Here is a 24,109-nt window from a genome sequence, read left to right as displayed (position 1 = left end):
ATCGCGCGCTGACGCGGCCGGCCTGGCCCAGCGGTCCAGGAACCGCAGAAAAGGTCCCCGGCGCTGCCCCTGGAGGCTCCTGGCCGGGGAAGATGCTGCGAGCTCCTTACATAATGACGCGACTGACTGGAGCACATGTCAGCGCAGAACCAGCACATGCCCCAAACCCAGGCCTCATTGCTGCTAGTGATAGCCTAGTATGGATTATACAGTGAAACGCACTCCAGTGATAATGAAGGGTACAAGGCGTAATATAGGATGTTATATTTATAGGGCCTATTTATAAGCCTCTATTTAAATATTTTCTGATAGGCCCAGGCACTGGCCCAGACACCATAATGATTGGCGCATTTTTCTGTCCTTCAAAGAGGCGGGTTCTCGAGTTCGTTTAGCCTCAGTAGGCCCTAGGATTGGCCAGCAGCGACGTAGCGGCGCCTTCGATTGGCCCCAAGGGCCGTCCGTCGGAGCCGAGGAGGCGGGGCAGGTGGCTGGCTGGTGCTGGGGCGGGCGGGCCCCGGAATTGTCATTTCTTTGTTTCCGAAGGCGGAGGAGGCTCTGAACCCCCCTCCCTATCCTACCCCCTCCCCCGGGTGCTGGCTCCGTGTCTGCGTGACCGGCCCCAGGGGTAGAGTCCAGGCCCGACGAGGGGCGGGCCGGCGGCGGCTGAGGTGAGAGACGGCGGCGGCGGCGGCAGCACCCGGCCCCCCAGCGGGAGGATGAAGCGGCGGAACGCCGACTGCAGTAAGCTCCGCCGCCCCCTAAAGCGGAACCGGATCACCGAGGGCATATACGGCAGGTGAGCGGCCGCGTCCCGGCCCCCGACGGCCTGGACCCCGAGGCCCCCGGCCGCTCCAGAGGGTCCCAGCCCCGTTATGTAACCCCGACTAGGCCGCACGCCCGCGCTGGGGGCTCTCCAGTGGAGCGCTGCGCTGGGGGCCCAGCCCGCCCGCCGGGGTCCGCCCCGGGGGCGCGGGGCGGGGCCGAGGGCCGCCGGCTGGGCTGGGAGGGAGCGGCGGGCGCGGGCTGAGGGAGCCGCCGCGCCGCCGTTGGAAGCGCCGGCCCCCCCGGGGGGGAGGGGCGGCGAGCCCCCTCCCGGCCCACGCCCCCCAGCCTGCGTCGCACACCCCGAGGGCCGCTCCGGGGGCCGACTGGCCTCCGCTGGCCCAGCCCCGCTCTGCCTTGGGAGTCGCCGGCCTGAGCCCCGAGGCTCCAGGACCGTATGCACTGGGGGGCAAGGCTGACAAAGTTGGGAGCAGGCAGTGTCCCCGCGGTCCCGGGCAGACCGGGCAGGGGACCACATTGCCCCATCTTTTCGCTTTCCGCTTCTCTTACCGGATCTCAAACTTGGCACCGAGGGCTGAAGCCGATACCCCCAAATCATGCCCTGTGGCCCCACTCCAGACTCAGAAGGAGCTGATGATCATTTTGTCAACAAACATTATTTTGACAATTACAAGTGGATGGTGATTTTCGAACCTTTCCAAATGGATTTTCTCCAAATTCGCAATTTTTTTTTTACTCCAAGAGAAAGGCAGTGTGCCTTTAAAGAGAAATTGAATTCAGTACTCTGCGGGGTGGGGGTGGGGTGGGGGAGAGGAGAACAGGTTCATGGGGCAACTTAGTGACAATCACTGCTACCCTGAGCAGAATTTGTGTACGACTGCTATTTTCTGGTTCTCAGGATGTTAATTCTAAATGGTACTTGCCTTGATAAAGAAATCAAGATTTCAGTGGAGAAGTAATTAGTTTACAAAGGAGAATTCTCAGCACGTGGATATAGGTTAAGTTGAGTCCTCACGGTGTTTTACAGGTTAGCATATCTGTGGGACTTCAAGAAATATGTGAGGTAGCTGAAGACACCCAGTTGTCTGAGCATAACTGTACACCTTGCACATGCTGCTGTTTACACGAACGGAATGATTTCTTTTCCCAAGCAACTGACTGCTGTAAACATTGGGGGTTTTCTTTATTTCACGCTTAAAAGCATTAAGAAGTCCAAGTAAAAAGTCCTTGAATATCTTCCTATGTAAGAGCCATAGATCATAGGAATAATTCATTCATTCTACAAATATCTACACCATATGCTAGGCCTCTTCTAGCCAGTAAGAAGACAGCATTGAGTAAAATAGACCAAAATCCATGCTGAATTAATCAAACCTGACCGTTTTCACTAGGACTGTAAAAGGGAAAAACTATTTTTTTTTTTCCTATAGATTTAATGGATGGGGGAAAGCTCTCTTCAAGTTACACACACTAGAATTCTTGAGTAACAAAATGGCTTTTTTTCCTGGCTATTGAAAAAGATTTGAACACCTAAATATTAATACTGACTCAAGAATAGAAAAAGTATATGAAGCAGAGCTGGTAGACAAAGGACAACTGTAGCATTTTAATGGCTATTTACAGTAACGATGTACTTCCATTTATAGAGAGAAGATTGGGAATCCCGTATTGTTTACATGTCTGCTACTGTATTTCAACTTCTCTTTGTATTTGAACAAATATACCCTGTTTAGTACCTTTCCCATTATAACCACTCAGTCAATGTGAATCAATGTGAAGAAGTGAATTCATTGTCTAGTGAAAATTATTTTACTGATGATCTTTTGTAATTTCCATTCTTACATTAAAGATTAATAGTAAATACCTAATGCAAGTGATTTAGAATTTCATATGTAAAATTTTAAGAAACCAACAACACTTCAGCTTTCAAATGTTTGCTTTCCTCTGTGTGGCATTAAGTCAATTGTTAATAAAAGACCTAAATATATTTTTACATCATATATCAAATGAGTGTTTCATTATCTGTTTCTTGGTTTATATTATGGAGTATTGGACTGAAGAATAAGATCATAGGTGGTTTCCCCCCCAGTTCTGTTTTGAAGAGAAGATTTAGAAAATTTATAATCATTTCTGAAGCAAACAGATTGAGTGAGCTAGTTATAAATTGTGATGCTTGAGGATTTGTGAATATCAAATTTCTGTTGATCATCAAATTTAAGTCCTAAATTGTTTTTTACACCATCTATTGCCCATTTTGTTTCTCAACATCTAGCCAATTTTGGTCTTATTAAACAGAGAACTTTTTATTTTTTTTCTTTGAGGCTCTGTTGACAGTTTTGACAACTATTGTCCACTGTTTCATAGCATAACCTTTCATGGATTTATATTTTTTTATGTTCTCAGTCTATACAACTTTCTGAGCTTTGGTGTAGCAAAGAGGCAGCTATGCTAAGGAGAGTGTTGGACTGTGGCATTAGGAGACCTAGGTTCATTCTCAGAATCCCACTTTGAACAGGCAGGGCATCCACGGAGCTTTGATCTCCAGTTCTCTCATCTATCAAATGAGTTTTGAGGACTAAAGGAGATATGTGCAGTTTGTGAAACTCTAGATTCTAGCATGCCATAGAAATATTACTTGCCATGTTATCACATGTTTGGCTTATTCTTTAACGAGGTAAAGAGGCAGGAAAGACTATAAAATTTGGTACAACTATAAACAACAGTCGAGTAGTCAAAACAAGGGTCAGTTGCTGCTTGGTCTTGAAAAAAATCCTGTTGCTGATCTGTTTTTAATCATGGGCTCCAATCCAACAACTGTGACTGAGGTGATTATCAAATGAGAGCATTATTGTCAGTATAATGGCTGTGATAGAATTTTTTTTAGGGGCAAGATAGAAGGAAAATGGATTTTAGACATGATATTAATGTTAGCTACATTTAGATATATGCTCATTATTTGAAAATTGAAATGTGTAGAAATATGTTAGTCTAGTCAAGTTAATCAAGAATGGGAGAAAGGAAACAGGTATGGTGATCATTTTCTTTTACATAATTAAGGGCTAAAATTCAGTGTCATTAAAAAAAAAAAATCCAAGCCAACACAGAGCCTGACACAGAGTAAGAATTCAGTGCTCAATAAATATTGAGTGAGTGAATTGATAAATGAATATAAACTAATCCAATCCACTGATTGAAGAACCTGCATTGTTCAAGGAATTATGGAAGGTTACAGGATAAGACACACAGTTCTTTGTCTTCAAAGAGTTTGCAGTCTAGTAGGTCATAGTAATTCCTCTTAAATTTGTGCAGTGGTTTTGAGGTTCTAAAGAACTTTGAGTTCTGTTCAAATAAAAATATTTGTGTTGACTTAAATTTTAGTTTGCTGTTTCAGTGGTTCACCTGATACATTAACAGCTTTATTTTGCCCTGTGCCATTTTATGATGAAATAGATACTTCAGTGAGGGGATATTTTCTAACTCAAAGAGATAGATGTGAAAGTACTATGGAAGTTATGAACACAAGTTATTAATAAGGGAAAGTAAGATGAATAATTCTACTAAACTATTGCATTGCAGAGGTCCTCGAGTTTTATGGCAGTGGTTCTCTCCCTGAGTTTGCCTTCACACCTGGACCAGACACTCCCAATAGTCATATCTAATTATGTGAAGTGATTCTCCAGGCGAAGTGGGGTTGGAGTGCTCTGCAGATTTTAAAAGCCTTAAGGGGTTCCGTGTGACTCACCCACCTTTCACCTTGCCATACTCCTCACTCCTTTCTACCTGAAATTACTGACTTTATAATAGGAAGATGAGGAGATAAGGTGTGGTAAATAGAAGACAGAGGCAGAAACGTTTGTTTAAAGTCTCTACAGTTAAAATTGTTACTTACCTAAGTAAGCATAGTAAGAATTTTAAGTAAGTCATGTGTTTTAAGTAAGCCCCAGGAAACTATTTTCTAGCTTTGTTACTGATGATTGAAGAAAGCACCTCTTCATTTGTGAACTTATGAATATTTCCTGCCGTCGTACTGGATTGGTTCTGCATGTAGCATGTTTCCTGGAGCTTAGGCAGTGCAATACTGTACCTGTCTCTTACATTTCTATAGCTTAGTGTCGTAAAACTAGGACTGAGGACTTCACTGGCAGATATACCTTTTCCCATCTTTGTTTCAGAGAAGAGTTTTCTGGCCTTTAACTTTTTAATTGGTCAGTTTGCATCCTTCTGAGCTTCCTAATGGCCTTTTTCAGACCCTTGTCTGAATTACCTGGTCTCTAGAGATTTCACTTTACTGCTTTTCCTGCCTCCTTAATGATGTTGCTTTGCCTAAGCCTAGCTTTAGACTCCTTTGGGCTATGTTTATTAAAGCCACTGGAGGCTGGTCTGACCCTTGGCTGCCTTGATTTTACATGTGTTCTGCAACTGAAACCCCAGATACCAGTGTTGCAATCTCACAGCCTAAAAGCATTTTGGTAACTTGGTAGGCTTAACGTCAACAGTGCTGGACCTGACATAAAAGTGATAAATTCAGTATTGTTTTAGAGGGGTGTTGGTACAATGGGGTAGGTACAATCGAGAAATTGAAGTGTTTTCACTAACTTTTCCAGCGAGGTGTTTAGCTAAACCTTTTTATTTGTAGTTTCTATAAAATACATTTTTAAAAATCTGCCACACTGGAATTTTGTACTTAATTTTTGCTAGTAGTGTACTATGTTATAAAAAGAGAAAGTACTTTCCTCCAACTTTCATTTATGATTCTTCTTTTCTGAGCACTCTTGGCAGTTTAGTTTCATTAGATGTTTTGAAAATTCCCTTTAAATTGCTGCTACCATTTGAAGCTGGGAAAAGAGAGAACATGATCGATTTCAGATTTGCTTAAAAGCTTCCTATTTTATCAGTGATATTCTTTTTTTTCTTCATATTGAGTCCTTATGGCCTTTCTTGAACTCCATTGATGTTTCTACTCTCTCTCTCCCCCCCTTCCTCTCTGAAATCAATATAAATATATTTTAAAACAAACCCAAAGTGTCAGCCAGTCCCTTATTACCCCACCAGATTTCTCCTCTATATTAAAAAAAAAAAATCAATATAGCCCTGGCTGGTATGGCTCAGTTGGTTGGAGCATCCTTTGGTACACCAAAAGATGGCAGGTTCGATTCCTGATCAGGGCACATTTCCAGGTTGTGGGTTCAATCTCCAGTCAGGGCACATGCAGGAGGCAGCCCATCAATGTTTCTCTTTCACATCAATGCCTATCTATCCCTCCCTCTCTCCCACCCTCCTCCCTCCTCTCCCCGTCTTCCTCTCCCTCCCTCCCTCTGTCTAAAAATAAATAAATAAAATAAGAATCAAGTAGATATGACAACAATGCAAAGTGTGATCCTGGACTAGGATCTGTCTATCTACCTATCACTATAAAGGACATTAGTGAGATAATTACTGAAATTTGAATAAAGTCTATAAATCACACAGTAATACTATAGTAATGTTAATTTCCTGATATTGATAATTGTGCTGTGATTATATGAGAGTATCCCTGTTTTCAAGAAATCTAGGAGTAAAAGGGCATTATGTCTGTAATTATTTTTAAATGGTTTAGGAAAAAATAATATGTGTACATGTATAGGGAGAGAATAATAACAGAAACTTGATAAAATGTTTTTATCATTTGTGAAATCTGGGTGAAAGATATGTGGGAATTCTTTGTACTATTTACGCAACTTTTCTCTAAGTCTAAAATTATTTCAAAATGAATAGTTAAAAAAATAAAAGTAACACGTTTGTTCCAAAAATTTAAAGCAGCCCTGGCCAGGTAGCTCAGTTGGTTAGAGTGTCCTCTCATATGCCAAGGTTGTGGGTTTGATTTCCAGTCAGGGCATATGCAAGAAGCAACCAATGAATGCATACATAAGTGGAACAGCAAATCTCTCTCTTTCTCTCTCGCTCTCTCCCTCTCTCTTCCTCTTTCCCACTCCTTCTCTTTCTCTCCCTCCCTCTTCACCTGTCTCTAAAAGCAACAACAATTTTTTTTTAAATTAGAGCAATATGACAGTGTATATGTCTAATGTAAAGAACCTTAGTACTCCTGCTCTGGGATGTCCACTGTTATCTGATTTATAAGATAGTTCCTTTTTTTCTATAAAGCAAACGAATTTCTTTCTTAACAGAAATAGGGTTCTATTTCACATAAAATTTCTTGGCATTTCTCCTCATTTAGTCTCTTGCCCTTTTCTTTACCTACAATTTTTTTTTTTTTTTAGCAGCAATATAGCATTTTATGTAGAATTCACTCTATTCTCCGTGGTATTCTAACTCCCATTTCTGTGCTCTTTCAGTAGTGCCCTCCAGCCTATGAGTTCCCTGTTTCTCAGGCTTCTTTCCTATAAAATGGTAATAACTACCCTTCCTATTTCACAGTTGTAAGGATAAAATGAGATAATTAATATGAAAGCATTTGGAAAAGTTACAAGTGTGATATAAGTGAAGGTGTGGTTGGGTATTGAAGATGTGAAGCATAACACTTAATTTACTTATGAAATGAGTTTCTAATGTTTATACAACATTAACATAGTTTTTTAGAGCCTGTGGGTTGTTTTATTTCTCTGGATGTTTTATTTCTCTCTCCATCCCAAACCCCATGGAGTTCACACTGTTGAAAGTATTTTTGAAGCAGAAATTCTCCAGCTTCCTTAGGTTATAATACCTGTCCTTGATATTTCTGTAGTCTATGTAATCTTTTATAAAAGTACTATACCACACAATTCTTCAAACCTCTTACAGTGATCCATTCTAGGTGTATTTTTCTTTTTAAATTGGACATATTTCACACTGATAGATTTGCCGTCATATACATTGGATGTATATGTATGAGTTTGTGTGTATGTATGTGTAAATGTGTAATTGACGCTAGAAAGGTTCTCTTTGCAGTCTGCCGGAGGCTTAAAATAGAAAAGAGAAATATGGAATGGCTTAGGTCTTCTCAGGCGGCTTCCCTTTTCTGGATTTTACACAAGGATGTGGTTGCAGAGTGCAGCACCAGTTTTAGTCCAACTCATCTGGAGGCTCAGACACAACTTTCTGCGGTCCACCATTTTACTGTATTAGAAATTAAGACAGAAAAATGTAAAACAATTACTAGTTTATATAAAAATAACAATAACAAATCCATGAGAAGAGTAATGTTGTTTTATATTTTTGCAGATTTCTTTCATGTCAGGCTTAATAGAAGACACTTGGAGAACCCCTCCTATAGTCAGAACCAGTGGCAGGTAGGCCAACTGGAGAGAGAGTTTGGCATCCAGAACAAGGCTGATTAGATTCATTTCTTCCTAAAGAAGGATAATCAGAATGGATTGGTAGCAGGTGCTTGGTAATCCTTCCGGCAGAAGCTGTATTTGTTATCTTTGTTCGTGTTGCTTTGTTAGGCACCCTTCCCAGTCACCTATGCATCATCTCTCCCTCTACCTTCGTTGTAAGTGTTCTTTGATAAAAGCCCTACTGGCAGTCCTAAACACTCTTATGCGTTGCAGATCAGTTGTTCAACAAATATTTGTTAAGCTCCTGCAGTGTGCATGGTACTGTGCTGGGCACTGAGGATAAAGCAGGGAAAATGGGCAGCTCCTCTGTTCTTGTGGACTTTACATTTAAACTGTTAATTGCACAGAATATTATTTAATTATAACTTTGATTAAATATTCTTATGGCACAGCATGTGATGTGAGCATATAATCGGGTAACTATTTTTGCTTTGGGGTCAGGGAGGGCTTTGTTGAGGAAGTGATGTTCTTGTGTGTGCCGAAGGATGAGTAGTAATGAAAGTGTACCTCATGTAATTTAAATTGTATTTAGGTAGGGATTTTGTTTGTGACTTAGAAAATAATGTAGAAAAATGGAAGATTTAACCCTGAACAATTTGAATGTTCCCAGTTAAGGGAAGTACAACTAACAGTTTGGAGATAAGTACTGATTATCTGAGCAGATCATTGTCTTCTTTTTGAGACATTGTGGATTTTAGTGGAAGTTCCATGACTAGTGATTGAACCAGCAACCTTGGCATATCAGGACGACATTCTAATCAACTGAGCTACCTGGCCAGGGCCTCAAATTTTAATGTATGCACAAATGGCCCAGGGAATCTGGTTCAAATACAGGCTTAGATTAAATAGACCCGGGGTAGGCCCTGAAATACTGCTTTTCTTAAAAGCTCATACATGATGCTGGTGCTGCTGTTCATGGACCACACTTTGAGTAGCAAGACTATATTTACACATTATAAGACTTAAACAGGAATACCAGCTGAATAAGAGGCTGGATGAATATTCTAGAGGTGATGCCCAATAGGGAGAGATATTTGATAACAGAAGACAAAACAGTTTGGTGTAAGAAGTTATCTTGCTACCACAGAAAGCTAAAAGCAATTCACAGTTACTATTACAGAGGACAGGAAAGCTAGGGATTGAGATAAATGTCCACTAGCACAGCCAGTGAAATATTCCACAGAGTCATTTCTGTCGAGAGAACCAAGTGAACTAAATGGTCATTAGTCTGCCTAGGGAAAAGGTCAGGTACTGAGGATTGATGGCCACCCCGTGGTAATTATGTGGACTCTAAAAATGATCTGTGACAAGCAACTAAAGATACTAGAGAGGAAGGTGCACTTGACTTTGAAAAAGAACATTTAATACTACTTTTTGTTATTCGTAGATGATTAATCCATAGATGGAGGGTACTGCTAAATAGATTTAGGTTAAAAAAAAGTTGCAAATGGCAAAGATAGAAATAAAATGGGAAAAAGGGGAATCTTATAGTTAATACCCGTTTGAAAGAATCACCACCATTAAGCCTATTAATTGCACATGTCTCTTTTATTTCACTGGCACCCAAAATAGAAGCTTATAAGACTGTCAAAAGACATCACTGGTCTGCCCTTCTTTCATACATTATTATGGAAAATATCTTTTTGTTATAGTTATGCTTTTAAAATTTTTTCAAGATGTTTTATAGTTCTTAGTAAATTTATTTGGATCAGAGAATTAAAGTAACATCAAGTTAGCATGTTATTATGAACTGTATGTATAAAATATTTTCTGTTTAATCGTATTTTCTTCGTGGTTTATTTTTCTAAGAATATGTCCATTTCGTCTAGGTTGTTCAGTTTGTTGGAGTAGAGTTGTTCATAGTATTTTTTTACAATCCTTTGTGGGGTCTATTGTTACTTCACCTCTTTATTTCTGATTTTGTTTATTTGGGTCCTCTCTCTTTGTTTCTTGGTGAGCCTGGCTAGAGGTTCATCAATCTTGTTTATCCTTTCTTGGTTTTATTGATCTTTCGTATTGTTTTTTTGGTCTCTATGTCATTTATTTCCGCTCTGATCTTGTTGCTCTATTTGTAATTCTTTAAGTTGTAGAGTTAGATAATTTATTACCATTTTTTCTTGTTTTTTGAGGTAGGTCTATAGAGCTATGAACTTCCCTCTCAGGACTGCTTTCACTGTGTCCCATAGATTTTGGTTCTTCGTGGTTTAAGATAAATATTTAAGTTATAATGACTTAAAACCCTGTCTACTTTTCTCACCCTTTAGAATGTCATGTCTTTGGATTTGGCAAAATGTTATGACCTTTAGTACATTTAAAGGAAGGAATTAGGGGTTCTACAGTGATGAGCAGTCGTTTTAGGCTACTTGTCTTTTAACTTTTGTATATTAACCTATAAAAGGACAATAGACATCATTTACTAATAACGAGGACTAAGAGATACTAAATCAGGCAACTGTCATAAACTTTTTAAAACCCTCTAAGACTGAATTCGTGGACTTCAAGATTCGTTCTATAGTAAAATCAACTTTGTTAATTAGATTGCTTCTTGATTTTTAGACGCAGGCCCACCTAAAAGGGGAGACTGAGAAAAGCTGAGGGTATGGCATATGTTTGTAAAAAATCAACTTTCCTTCTAAACTGACTCAGTAAGAACTGGGTGTCAAGGAACATCAAAGGTATGCGAGTCTTTGTTTGAAAAGAAATGAAATGTGTAAAAGGGGATCCCCTTGAAGTTACTGAATTGAAAAAGAGTAGTCACTGTAACAGAGATGATCATTTTTGTGTTGCCTTAGGTTTAAATGATTGAGTATTTTAAAAGTGTTCAATAGGCTGCCATTCTATGGATAATGCTATAGTGGCATGGAATGTTGCTGGTTAGACTGGGTTCCTGCCATGCTTGGGAGCACTGGGGGCAGGAACAGTTGGTAGTACTCTACCTTTTCCACCTGGAGCATAGTATGACTAGAGACATGATGAGGTACAGCTACATTCCAAAGGCAGCCCCATGGAAAAAATGAGTCATCAGAGAAGTAAATACATTTCCATGCTATTTTTTAAAAGATGTTTTTATTGATTTTTTTAAGAGAGAGGAAGGAAGAGAGATAGAAACATTGATGAGAGACAAACATCAATCAGCTGCCTCCTGCACGTGCCCAAATCCAGTCATGAGCCCTGACTGGGAATCGAACTGGTGACCTCTTGTTTCATGGGTCGGTGCTCAACCACGGAGACACACCGGCCAGGCAATTTCCATGCTATTTCTTAAATGCCTTTGAAACATGGACGAACGGCTATTATTTCTTCTTTAAAACCTAGAAACAAGAAAAAAAAGCCTTTCAGTTTTAAAGCCAAGTAGCCTGGCAATCTAGTGGCAAACTATTTGTGCTCCTGAATGCTTGCTTGATTCAGTTGTTCCTTCTAATAAAATATGCCTTGCTTTCCCCTGGATCAGTGATGGGGTTTAACGGGTGAGAGTGAGGGCCCTGTTCTCATCTGGCTAACATGACTCTGTGAAATGAAACTAAAAGGCTGGGTTTAGGATTCAAGCCTGTGTTCTGCTGGTTTACCTTGGGTTCCTCTATTCTACAGTAAACCTCTTAGGTGAAACTTATTTACTGTCAAGCCCAAAGAGTTCTACCAAGAATTAGTATTAGAAATTGACCCTAGTTGCAAATTATGGATATCATTATGGTACTGTATTATCGAGGGTCGTTTGTGTCTGTTCTTGACATCTTTCCCTGTGTAGCTTCAGAGGGCACAGAAAGCGTCCTCAGTGGTGGATCCTGTTTTTGTTGTTTCCTCCAGAGGTATATACTTTTTTTAATATTACTTTATTTCAGAATTATTTCGTAAAAATCTTGATTTTTGTTGTTACTGGTATATATTCAAACAGCTAATTTAATCACGGCATTATTGGAATATTTGTATTGCAAAACACCATGCAAGGCTCTAGCCCAAGTCAAAGTGAATTTTATCTCCAATCGGTATATTTTTGAAAACTTTTTAAAAAATCCTCACCCAAAGATACGTTTTATTGATTTTTAGAAAGAGAGGAAGGGGGAGGGAGGGGAGGAAGGGATGCAGGGAAGGTGGGAGAGAGAGAGAGAGAAAGCTGAGAGAAACATCCATTGGCTGCCTTCTGTACCTGTCCGGACCAGGGATTGAACCTGAAATCTACGTATGTGCCCTGATTGGGAACTGAACCTGCAGCTTTTTGGTGTATGGACTGATGCTCCAATCAATCCAGCCAGGGCTAGAAAACCTTTTTAAAAAATACCTAAATTTAACCTGCTCTAGAATTGGGTTAAGGACCTAGAATTAGGGATTTATTGGTGGGTAGAATTTGAAGACTTCTATTATCTATTATACAGTTAATGAACTGGAAGAATGGACATGAAAAATATATATTTTAATCCATGCCCTTACCTTGTTTTGAGCTCTGTGGTGGTTAGATATGTGTTCTGACTGGCTTATCAGAGTATGTTTCTGTTTAACCTAAGTCCAGAGGGAACTGGAGCACACATTTACAGAGCAAGGCCGGGACACGTTAGGGTTTTTTCTGTAATGTATGCTTTTTTGTGCCCTCACAGCCCTTAGTGTTGGCATCTGCTCCCTAAGTTGGTTTCTGGCTCTTTTGGGAAGTCATTTGTTTTTAATTTGGTTAATGCAGGTGAAAACTACATAGAGAGGCAAAAGGAGAAATGGGGGGAAAGACACAATTCTTCAAGCATCTAGGGATGTGCATAAAAAATTTCAAAGACTTCATACAGGTATAAAGAGGTAGGGAAACAGCAAATTTGAAGCCTTTCAACTGTGACGTTTTCTTCTAATGAAGAACAGCTTGAAAGCTGTAATTTTGAGAGTGTTGCAGTGTTTGAAGTCAGACAGCACATTTAAAAATAATGGTGAAATTTAATGTTTTCCCACCTTAAATGGAATTAAGCATAATTTGGTCATCATTTTATTTTGATAGTTGTGGGTCCCCGAATGAATACCAGAGCTTTGAAATTTTAGATGGCCCACGGCAACATCTTCATTGTTTTCATGGTATATGAAGATATTTTTTGTCTCTTTTAAGCAAAACAGTGCATTTTTCTCTTTTTAGTTCTTCACAAATGACCTTGAATTAATTACTGATTTTTATATTTTGCAGTACATTTTTATACCTGAAATTTCTGGTAGTGTGGGCACTTGTCCTCCTGGCAGATTTTGTCCTGGAGTTCCGATTTGAATACCTGTGGCCGTTCTGGCTTTTCATCAGAAGCGTCTATGATTCCTTCAGATACCAGGGACTGGTATGTTTATTAATACATGTTTTTCAAGCATAATGAATTTAATAAACCTTCCAAGAAAATCTTCAATAACTGATAATGGAACTGTTTAAAGTAGATTTTATTAGTAATACTTAGGGGACTGTATTGAGCTAAATAGGGTCTATGAACTGACTCTAAGGCTATTTTGTCTAAACCCATTGATCAAGTCATAATCCCTCCTCCTCTATCATTGCAGTGAAAAGAAGGGGAGGGAAGGAGGACTCCCGGAGGGAGACAGAGTAGTGGAGGAAGAATAGTTACCCAGTTCTACTCTAAAATGTTTCTGGAGCCCCTGTCACTGTGTTCCTGATTGGCTTAGAGTTAGAGCAGTGCTTCCCAAACTTGATGGTTTCAGAACCTCTTTACATTCTTAAAAATTACTGAGGACTCCAAAGAGCTTTTATTTATGAGGGTTACGTCAATCCATATTTACTATATTAGAAAATAAAACAAAAACTTAAATATTTATTAATTCACTTAAAAATAATAACAAACTTATTACCTGTTAATACAAATTACATTTTTTAAATGAGAAAATAAATATATTTTCCAAAAAAAAAATAAAATGGAAGATTGACTACAGTTTTGCAAATTTATATAATGTCTGGCTTAATGGGTTTTCATATTTGCTTCTGAACTCAGTTGATTGCAATATCACATATCGTGTAGCTTCTGGAAAACGCCACCATACTCTTGAGAGAATGATTGTGGAAAAGACAGATAACATCTTAGTATTATTATGAAAATAGTTTTGACCTGGAAGACTTGCTGAAAGGATCTCAAAGACCCCCAGAGACCCCCAGACCATGTTTTGAGAATTGCTGGTTTAGAGCAAGGGCACAGGTCTTTAGTTCTGTTGTGTTCCATCGCCACATCTTACACTTGTAAATCTTTCTACCTGGGCATGGTGCTTTGGTCAGAGCAAATCCATGCCTTGAAGAGATGGTTTTGAGCTCATGTCCCATTGGTAATAAGTAGAGGTGTGTCCCGAGGAAAGCTGCATAATTAAAATCACTAACATCAGCATAATTCTTATTACTTAGTTTGGTTCATATGTGCTCCAGTAGCCTCCCCTTTAAGAATGAGGCTCTTTAGGAATGTATTGTAAGGAGAGAGGAGACTTTTCTGTGTTAAAATGCCAGTTCTTTTAGTAACCTACCTGTGGAGTCCAAGTGAACTCACTTGAACCAACCTCAGTTTGTTCTAGTCCAGTTCTTCATGATTTGAAGCCATAAACAGGATTACTCTTTAACATTAAATTAACACTACTTTTTATATGGTTGATTTTAAATGTTTAAAATTTCCTATTATAACTTGCTCTGTAGTTATTGCATGGCAGTTTCAGAGATTTTGTCCAACATATTTTTAATAATCTCTGTTTGAAAATAACAGGTTCTAAGAGGTGTTTCTTATTTTGTTTTGTTTTTCCCTTTAGGCCTTCTCAGTGTTTTTTGTTTGTGTAGCATTCACGTCAAATATCATATGTCTGCTGTTCATCCCCATACAATGGCTTTTTTTTGCTGCTAGCACATATGTATGGGTTCAGTACGTATGGCACACAGGTAAGTCTTAATGGTTTCTTAGATGGACAAAAATCTTAGATTCAGGCTTTTTAAATGTGATTAATCTTTAAATAAATTATTTAGAGTTCACTTTAATGTAGACATTTTAAAGTTGTCTTTTCCTAATAGATTATAATATACCTTTAAAATATATTTTATTTTTTCATTATTAAATCAAAAGTTTAAGCCTTTATGACTTGATATCTCGATGATATACTGCTTTCATCATCATTTTGTTGTTGTTATTTTGTTAATCTTCACCTGAGGATATTTTTCCATTGATTTTTCAGAGAGAGTAGAAGGGAGAGGGAGAGACAGGAAGAGAGAGACATTGATTGGCTGCCTCCCACAGGCGCCCCAACCAGGGCTGGGGTTTGAGCCCGCAACCAAGGCATGTGCCCTTGATGAGAATTGAACCTGGGACCCTTCAGTCTGAGGGCCAACGTTCTATCCACTGAGCCAAATTGGACAGGGCTCTCATCATCATTTTTAAAAAAAGTTGAAGTGATTTCTATTTAGGTAGACTTGAAGACAGCTATGTGCCAAATAGGAAAAATGTTCTGGGAGTTTCAGCATTGAAAGGAAGTCAGAGGTCATTTAGTTGAAGCCTTATTTGGTATAGCATTCCTCACACATGGTATTTAGTCTCTGATTGAAAACCTATAGTGACAAGGCACTTACTAGTACTACTGTTGTTTTTGGGCATCTGTAATAGAAAGTTCTTTCTCATACTGAGCCAGAATTTTCTTCCTTACACTTTTGGCCTAGTACGTCTTAACTGCTTTTGGACTTACTGATCTGACTTAGAGGGTATAAAAAGGCTTTCTCCAGGAAAAATATGTGGGACATACAAAACTTTTCATTAAAATTTCAGGGGTGCTGCAGGTCTCTCCTCAAGGCCAAATATTGGACCTCCTTGCATTAGAGCCACACTGAATAAGGGTAACCTCCATCCACATTAATATTTCTTTAGAGAGTTAAAGACACTGTCATATCCTCTCAAGTCTTCTTTTCTGGAGGTAAAACATCTCTGGTTTCATCAGCTTTCCCTTGTGTGTTATTTTAAGCACTTCATCATCCTAATTTCCCTAGTTCTTAGTGTTTTTTTGTGTTTTTTTTTAAGAATCCTTATCTTTTTTTTTTTTTTAATGTTTTTATTGATTTCAGAGAAAAGAAGGGAGAGGGAGAGGGATAGAAACATCAGTGATGAGAGAGAATCATTCATCAGCTGCCTCCTGCACGTCCCACACTGGGGATCGAACCTGCAATTTGGGCATGTGCCCTAGCAGGGATCAAACCATGACCTCCTAGTTCATGGGTTGACACTCAACCACTGAGCCACACCAGTGAGGCCTTAGTAGTTCTTTTAACCAAAACTTATTGTTTCAGGTATGTTCTGACTTGAAGTTACACAGTCACCTCCCTTCTTCTTACTGCTATTTCAAATTAAGATGAAATGAGATGTTTTGACAGTTCCACTCCACTGTCAAAAACTGAACACCAGATGCATAGGGATGTGATCATTTAACTTGTCTGCAAAGCTGCCCGAAACTTGATTCTTAGGACCAGCTGCACCCTGTAGGATTTTTACCACTTAGAGAGCACCACCTAATAAAAGCTCTCTGGAGCAACATTCATCCTCTTCTCAGAGTTGCTAAGAGGGTGGTGTTGGCCCACGTAGAAGACGCAGTTCAGCTCCATTATTTAAAGTATCCATTATGAGCATGGTTTTCTCCATCTCCATCTTCACCACTCTTTCATATATGACTTGATTTATAAGCTAGCATGATGGTTTCTGAGTGTGCTTTCCTCTAATTAAAGAGATTTTCCTACACTCCAGTGTTTACTTGTATTTCCTTGTCTTGGGCCTGTTTCGAGTGAGTTACCATTTACAGTAGTCACTGTCTCTAGGTCTCAGTTTACTCTTTGTCATATGAAAGTGGAGTAATCTAGATAATATTTAAGGGAGCCTTCCAGCTCAGATAATCTGTGACTCTGATGAACTATAATGATTTCCTAAATTACTTTAATAATGTCTCAGTAGTTGAGAAAAAACTACTCATATAACTATTAATAGAATCTACTGGGAACGAGTTTGGTGGGTGACCCACAGGGCAGCAATGAAGCTAATGTCATAAGTGATACTGGCCTCTCTTTAGCCCCAGGCTCAGAAATGTATGTTGGAATACCTAAGCTGCTAAGGATGTTTTAATTAGGAATGATTTGAGCTCAAACAAACAACAAAACAACTTTGTGTTACTATTGGGCCTGACAAATATGAGTGCAGTTTATATAATTTGGGATTAATTTTTTTTCCAGTTGTTAAAATTTAAAATTCTTTCTTAAGAATATTAGGAATGGTTGATGAAATTATATATTGCCACAAAAGAATATTATATTATATTATAAACTTTTCCCTTTGCTGTTAAGAGGGGGGAAATAGGATACAAAATTGTATGTACAACATGACTGATGTTCAAAAATATTTTCAACATTATTTTATTTTTTGATAGGTTTAGAAATACAGATATTTTGTCCAAAATTTTCTGGTTTTTTTTCTGTAATGTGTTTATTATATTTATGATAACCTTAGAAATTAATATAGGGAGTAGGGAATATAATTTTTTAATGTGTTTTTATTGATTTCAGAGAGAGGAAGGGAGAGGGAGAGAGGGATAAAACATCAGTGAGAAAGAAACATCAATTGGCTGCCTCCTACACACCCCCTACTGGATATTGAGCTCACAATCAGGGCATGTGCCCTAACTGTGAATTGAACCAACAACCTCCTGGTGCATGGGACGATGCTCAGCCAGCCAACCGAGCCACACTGGCCAGTTGGAAATAGAAATTATTTTGAAACTAATTTGAAGATGCATTATCCTAAAGGTTGCTGTCTCTCATCCTATATTGTAAAAATACCTTTTTTTTTTTTTGTATAATCTATAAGAATGATTGAGTGTATTAGCTACCTTCACAGAGGTTGGAGTGTTTTCCTTCTTTATGCACTAGGCCGAAGGGAACTTAGGTTTATTCTCCTTAGAAGCAGACTTAGTATTATCTCTGTAAACTTGGACCAATTTGTATAAACTCTGGGCCTCACTTTACTCTTCAGTAAAATAAGGAAGTAGGGCTAAATGATATTCTTTCTAGTTCCAAAATTGTATGATTTGTTTGTTTGTTTGTTTGTTTCATCCCAAAGATCCTTAGCAAAAAGCTTTAGGTCACTGATTTTTCTCCCCTAGTCTCTCTTTTGTAACTTGCTTGCCTTATACAGTCTCAAAGGAGCTCTTTCCACAGTTATTGGACCTCATGCCTGTGTAGTCCATCTTTATAAAATACCCCATTATTAGTCACATCCTGACAAAGATGGACCTCGCTGCAGATTTTGATTCTAAAACCAATGAAAATTATTTCTTATTTGCAACTTACTTATTCTGTTGCAAGCTGCTTTTTTTCTCCCTTGGAAATTGTTTTTAATTACAAAGGAAATATGAGCTTGTAGTTAAGGAAAAAAAATTTTTTTAATAGTACTTCAATGTCAGAAAAATTTCTTTGTGCTGTAGCTCATTTGTACTTAATTTATTTTTTACATATTTTATATTAGTACAGATCTTCATTCTTTTGAAAACTGCATCATGTTTTATTATATAAGTTAACCAAAATTAAACAGTTCCCTATTGATGGACATTTTAATTAATTCTATATTTTTACTGTTGCAAATAATACAGTGCATATTCTTATATATTTATCTCAAGGCTCTTATATTTCTGTAGTGTAGATTTCTGGAATTGGAATTTCTAGGTCAACAGTATAAGTATTTTAAATTTAATTATATTGCCAAATTGCCTTTTAAGATGTTTGCCTCAATTTATATCATTGCCAAGTATGAGAATGAACCCTTTCTCATACCCTCCCTATACGTTTACATGTCTTAAATTGATGCTTATCTGATAGGTTAAAAAATGGAATCTCATTTTTAAAGTTTGTATGTCCCTAATCAGTAGTGAAATTGAGCCTCTTATTCTATGTTTTTTAGGCATCTATGTATTTTCTTTTATGACTTATAATCATTGCCTTTCTGTTGATTTATAGGAGCTCTTTGTATGTTAGGGCTATAACTCCTTTGTTTACATATATTGTAAATATTTTCTGCCAGAATGTTTGTCTTTTACTTCTTCCTATGATTCCATAGCATCTTTTGTCATATAAAAGCTTTCAGTTTGTATTAAATTGCTTTTTAATTGTTTGAAAGTCTTAATGAAAGTAACTGTGGTTGAACCAGTCTTTCAAACAACCCATCTGTTGTTAGTTAATGTATCATTGATGCTTGTCTCTCTGCTGCTTTTCCACAGAAAGAGGAGTGTGTTTGCCTACAGTGTCCCTCTGGATACTCTTTGTTTATATTGAAGCAGCAATTAGATTTAAAGATCTCAAAAATTTTCATGTAGACCTTTGTCGTCCATTTGCTGCTCACTGGTGAGTATTATGTATATTCTTAATCTATAATTCAGCTCAATGTTTTTAATGTAAATGGTAAGTTCAGTTGTAAATTTTTACTTAGAGATTTTATGTGAACCCAGAAGACCACATAACATGGTGGCAAAGAGCTTGAGCTCTTTCTAGTCAGGCAAATGAGTGTTTGACTGCCAGCTCTGTCCCCTAACAGCTTTGTTGCCTTGAACATGTATGTCACTATCTCTAAGCCTTAGTTCTCTTACCTGTATATTGGGGACTTGTCTCTTGGGGATATAGGAAAGATGAAATGAAGTGATATGTGTAAAGTGTTTAACTTAATGCCAAGTACATAGGGATCTGATAAATGTTATATGTTTTCATTATGATCAGGTATTGATTCTAAAAAGTCTTGATGAAATATATGGCTATTTCATAAAGCATAAATGAACTTAAAGTTTTCTTATCTAATTTATAAAAGCAAGAAAATATTAATATTTAATGGAATATTATTACTGTTTAAAGGAATACTATTTTTTCTTTTAAAATGTAAATTAATTTTTTTTTAAAATATATTTTATTGATTTATTACAGTGAGGAAGAGAGAGGGATAGAGAGTTAGAAACATCGATGAGAGAGAAACATCGACCAGCTGCCTCTTGCACACCCCCTACTGGGGATGTGCCCGCAACCAAGGTACATGCCCTTGACCGGAATCGAACCTGGGACCTTTCAGTCCACAGGCCGACGCTCTATCCACTGAGCCAAACCGGTTTCGGCTGTAAATTAATATTAAGATAGTTTATTCATTTAACCTTAACCATGAAACTTTTTTGTTGTTGTTGTTAATTCTCATGTGAGGATATTTTTTCCATTGCTTTCCAGAGACTGATAACTTTTAAAATTAATGAAGTGTAATATGATTTTTGACAGTGTTTGCAGAGGCTTTGAAACAGACTGATGAGTTGAATGAAAATATTTCAACTTGTATTCCCTCAGGTAGCAAGAAGATTAAATTAGTCACTTGAATTTGACCCTGTTTTCTGGTACTAAAAAACAAATGATGTCCTTTTGATTTTTTAACACTTATGATGTTTACTTATGATCCCTACTCTGTTAGATCTTAAAAGCATACAGATGCCCAAATTTTAATATTGCACAAGACACTTCAATATTAACAACGTTAGCCACTGTATCCAGCAATCACTGTGGTAACTTCTTGAGTTAGCTTGAAGAATGCCAACTCTGATGGGCAGCTTCTTATGGTCTAATGGTCCCACTGTTCTCTGGGGGTTTGTTCTACATACCAACTGCTTCTGATTTTCACAGCAGACATCCCATTTATTTATGTGTTTGCTGAATGCTCAACTATCATCATCTAGAGTTTATTTCTTAATTTCAGTCATAGGTGTCCTCATGTGCATGATGCATATGTTTTTTGTCTTGTTTTGTTTTTAACTTGCAATTACTGGCTGGATTGTCTTCTTTCTAGTATTGGGTACCCTGTGGTGACTTTGGGCTTTGGCTTCAAAAGTTATGTAAGCTACAAAATGCGGTTAAGGAAGCAAAAGGAAGTACAAAAAGAGAATGAATTTTATATGCAGCTTCTTCAACAAGCCCTACCCCCTGAGCAGCAGATGCTACAGAAGCAAGACAAAGAGTCTGAGGAAGGTAGGTCTTTACCCTAAAGCTGTTGGCTCAATAGGTTAGTCATTATTTTATCTGTCAGTACAATTTTATTTATTTATATTTTTTGGAAAAGTTGCTAGGACTTTGGAAGATTACCAAGGATTTCCTATTTTCTGGTATTCCTCATTAGGGTCATTGCTTTGTTTGGTCATGAAATATAGAGTGTGAGTGATGTTCTCTACCTAGGATCTGAAGACCATGTACCTTTAAATATGTTTATTTTTTTATATTTTTTATTTTTATACCTTATTCAATATTTTTGTATTTTAATTGTTATAAATATTTTAAAATATTTATTCTCAGTAACAAAGTAGTATGTATAAATGTCTGAGTTTGTATCTGAAGCAAGCCAAGAATCAAAGTATACGTCAGATAGAGAAATAGACAAACAGAATTGTTTTATAAGTCAAAATTTTTCTGAACAGAGCAAAAATGGATAAGTCCCATTTTAAATGGCTCATAAAATGCAATGTGGAACTTAAATGGTACCTTTTCTATAAGGACCTCTCTAATGAGCATATAATTAATTCAATAGATGAATTTACAGCAGTACCAGTTTTCTTTGGTTTGATAGTTGAAAATCTGGGGTCATATTTGTAGTTGATGTATGCCAAATCTTATTCTCTGGTGTGGTGCAAAAATATCTCTTCAAGTAGACTTTGACAAGTTGGAATGTGTAGACCTGATACAGAAAATTTTTTATAAGATAACCTAGTAAATGATACAGACTTCTTTTAAAAAAATTTTTTAATTGATTTCAGAGAGGAAGGGAGAGGGAGAGAGAGTTAGAAACATCAATGATGAGAGAGAATCATTGATCTGCTGCCTCCTGCACGACTCCCACTGGGGATCAAGCCTGCAGCCTGGACATGTGCCCTGACCAGGGGTTGACCGTGACCTCCTGGTACATAGGTTGATGCTCAACCACTGAGCTACATCAGCCAGGCCAGACTTCTTATGTCAAAGCTAGAGTCAAGAAAAAAATGTAGATTTTGATTCTAACATCACACTTCTTTTGTTTCATTTAATCTCTTTGTTTTCAATTAAGTTATTAAGTTTGTTTAATCTAAACATCTTTTAAAATATGGCCTCTTACGAATATGGTCTGCTTGTGTCCTCTCACCTCATTGATAGACAAGTTTGATTTGACTGATAAGTGAAATATGATTTAATTATAAAATCCTCATCTTATTTTTTTAATTTCTTTATTGATTAAGGTATTAACATATGTGTCCTCATCCCCCCCATTACCCCCCACCCCCCCGTACTCATGCCCTCACCCCCCTGTTGTCTGTGTCCATTGGTTAGGCCTATATGAATGCATACAAATCCTTTGGTTGATCCCTCATCTTATTTTTGAGGCTAAGTTTTAGTGGCTTGTTTGGTGTTTATAAATGACTAGAGGCCCGGTGCATGAAATTCATGCACGGGTGGGGTCCCTAGGCCTGGCCGGGAGATCAGGGCCAATCAGGTTCCCTACATCCCTGCCTCCCCATCCCTCCTTCCCTCACTGCCCACGTGCTGCCACCCTGCGGTTCCCTGCCTCCTGACCTCCACTCCTCCTCCTTCCCTCACTGCTTGCATCCACCACCACCCACCCCTGGTTTCTCGTCCCAGCCCCGGGCCTGGCCCCGATCAGGTGATTGGGGCCTGCCGGCCAGGGAGAGGGACTGGGAGGTTGGCTGGCAGGCCCTGATTAGGTGATGGGGCCTGCTGGCTGGCGGGGCAGGGCCGCAGGAGGTTGGCCACCCAAGGGGTGTCGATTGGGGGAGGGGCTGGCCAGGGGACTGTGGGCGGTTGGCCGGCTGGCCCCGCTCCCAATAGGGGCCCAATGGGGCCGGGCCATCTAGAGGGGGCTTATTGGGAATGGGGCTGGCTGGCCAACCTCCCCTGGCACCCCCCCGCCCCCGGCTGGCCCCACCCTCGATCAGGGTGGGGGGGCCAATCGGGGGCAGGGCTGGCCAGGGAGAGGGGCCATGGGAGGTTTGGGGGGCCAATCAGGGCCCCGATTGGGCCGGTTGGCCGCCGCACTGTGGGTCATAGCGACCAGTCGTTCCTGTCTCCCGTAGTTCCGGTTGCTTGGCTTTTATAGATGTAGATGGCAGTTTTCTAAGTATTCAGCTTCTCAAATTTATTTGGATTTGCTTCTTGAAGTTAGCATGATGTTGAGTAGTTACTGCTTCTAAATGAGTGTGCAAATTAATGTAGTGAGTTTCTAAGCGTAAATAATGCAGTTTGTTGAATCAGTCTCTTTTGTGTTTTATAAAACTAAATATTCCGATGTGGATTTTTTGTTTGTTGGTTTGTTTTTGGTATTGTAGCTGCCAAAGGATTACCTGATATGGATTCCTCCATCCTTATACACCACAACGGAGGCATCCCAGCCAACAAAAAACTCTCCACAACTTTGCCAGAGATAGAATACCGAGAAAAAGGGAAAGAAAAGGACAAGGATGCCAAAAAACACAACCTTGGAATAAATAACAACAATATTCTACAACCTGTAGACTCTAAAATACAAGAAATTGAGTATATGGAAAATCATATCAATAGTAAAAGATTAAATAATGATCTTGTGGGAAGTACAGAAAACCTCTTGAAAGAGGACTCATGCACTGCTTCCTCAAAAAATTACAAAAATGCCAGTGGAGTTGTGAACTCCTCACCTCGAAGTCACAGCGCCACAAATGGGAGCATTCCTTCTTCATCTAGTAAAAATGAGAAGAAGCAGAAGTGCAGTAGCAAGAGCCCAAGTACACACAAAGACTTAATGGAAAACTGTATTCCTAATAACCAGCTAAGCAAACCAGATGCACTGGTAAGGTAAGTGTGCCTGCTCTGTCCTTACCAACACTTTCCAATAAACTTACCTTAGGTCTTGAAAGACAGACACTTCCATATGGGCCTGTGGGAATTGTTGGTGATCAGATACTATAACTATAAACTGTGGCATTTGACATTTAGTGTTTATTTCACAAGGGTTTGTTGGCCACTG

The 24,109-nt window shown here is 38.8% G+C and overlaps 1 protein-coding gene across 1 annotated transcript in view; it reads left to right on the top strand.

Annotated features, from left to right (window-relative positions):
* Nucleotides 1–496: 496 nt before the first annotated feature.
* MACO1 (macoilin 1) overlaps nt 497–24,109 on the top strand; it is a 55,787-nt gene continuing 32,174 nt past the window's right edge. Inside the window, exons 1-6 of the mRNA XM_079778177.1 lie at nt 497–796; nt 13,249–13,390; nt 14,844–14,970; nt 19,326–19,449; nt 20,918–21,096; nt 23,436–23,937. Of these exons, the coding sequence (XP_079634303.1) occupies nt 717–796; nt 13,249–13,390; nt 14,844–14,970; nt 19,326–19,449; nt 20,918–21,096; nt 23,436–23,937 (1,154 nt within the window). The 5' untranslated portion in view covers nt 497–716. The remainder of the gene's footprint in view (nt 797–13,248; nt 13,391–14,843; nt 14,971–19,325; nt 19,450–20,917; nt 21,097–23,435; nt 23,938–24,109) is intronic.

Source organism: Cnephaeus nilssonii (genome assembly GCF_951640355.1).
Source record: "Cnephaeus nilssonii genome assembly, chromosome: 7".
Classification (NCBI taxonomy): domain Eukaryota; kingdom Metazoa; phylum Chordata; class Mammalia; order Chiroptera; family Vespertilionidae; genus Cnephaeus; species Cnephaeus nilssonii.
The sequence above is the reverse complement of the archived record's forward strand: the minus strand, read 5'-3'. Positions and strand labels throughout refer to the sequence as shown.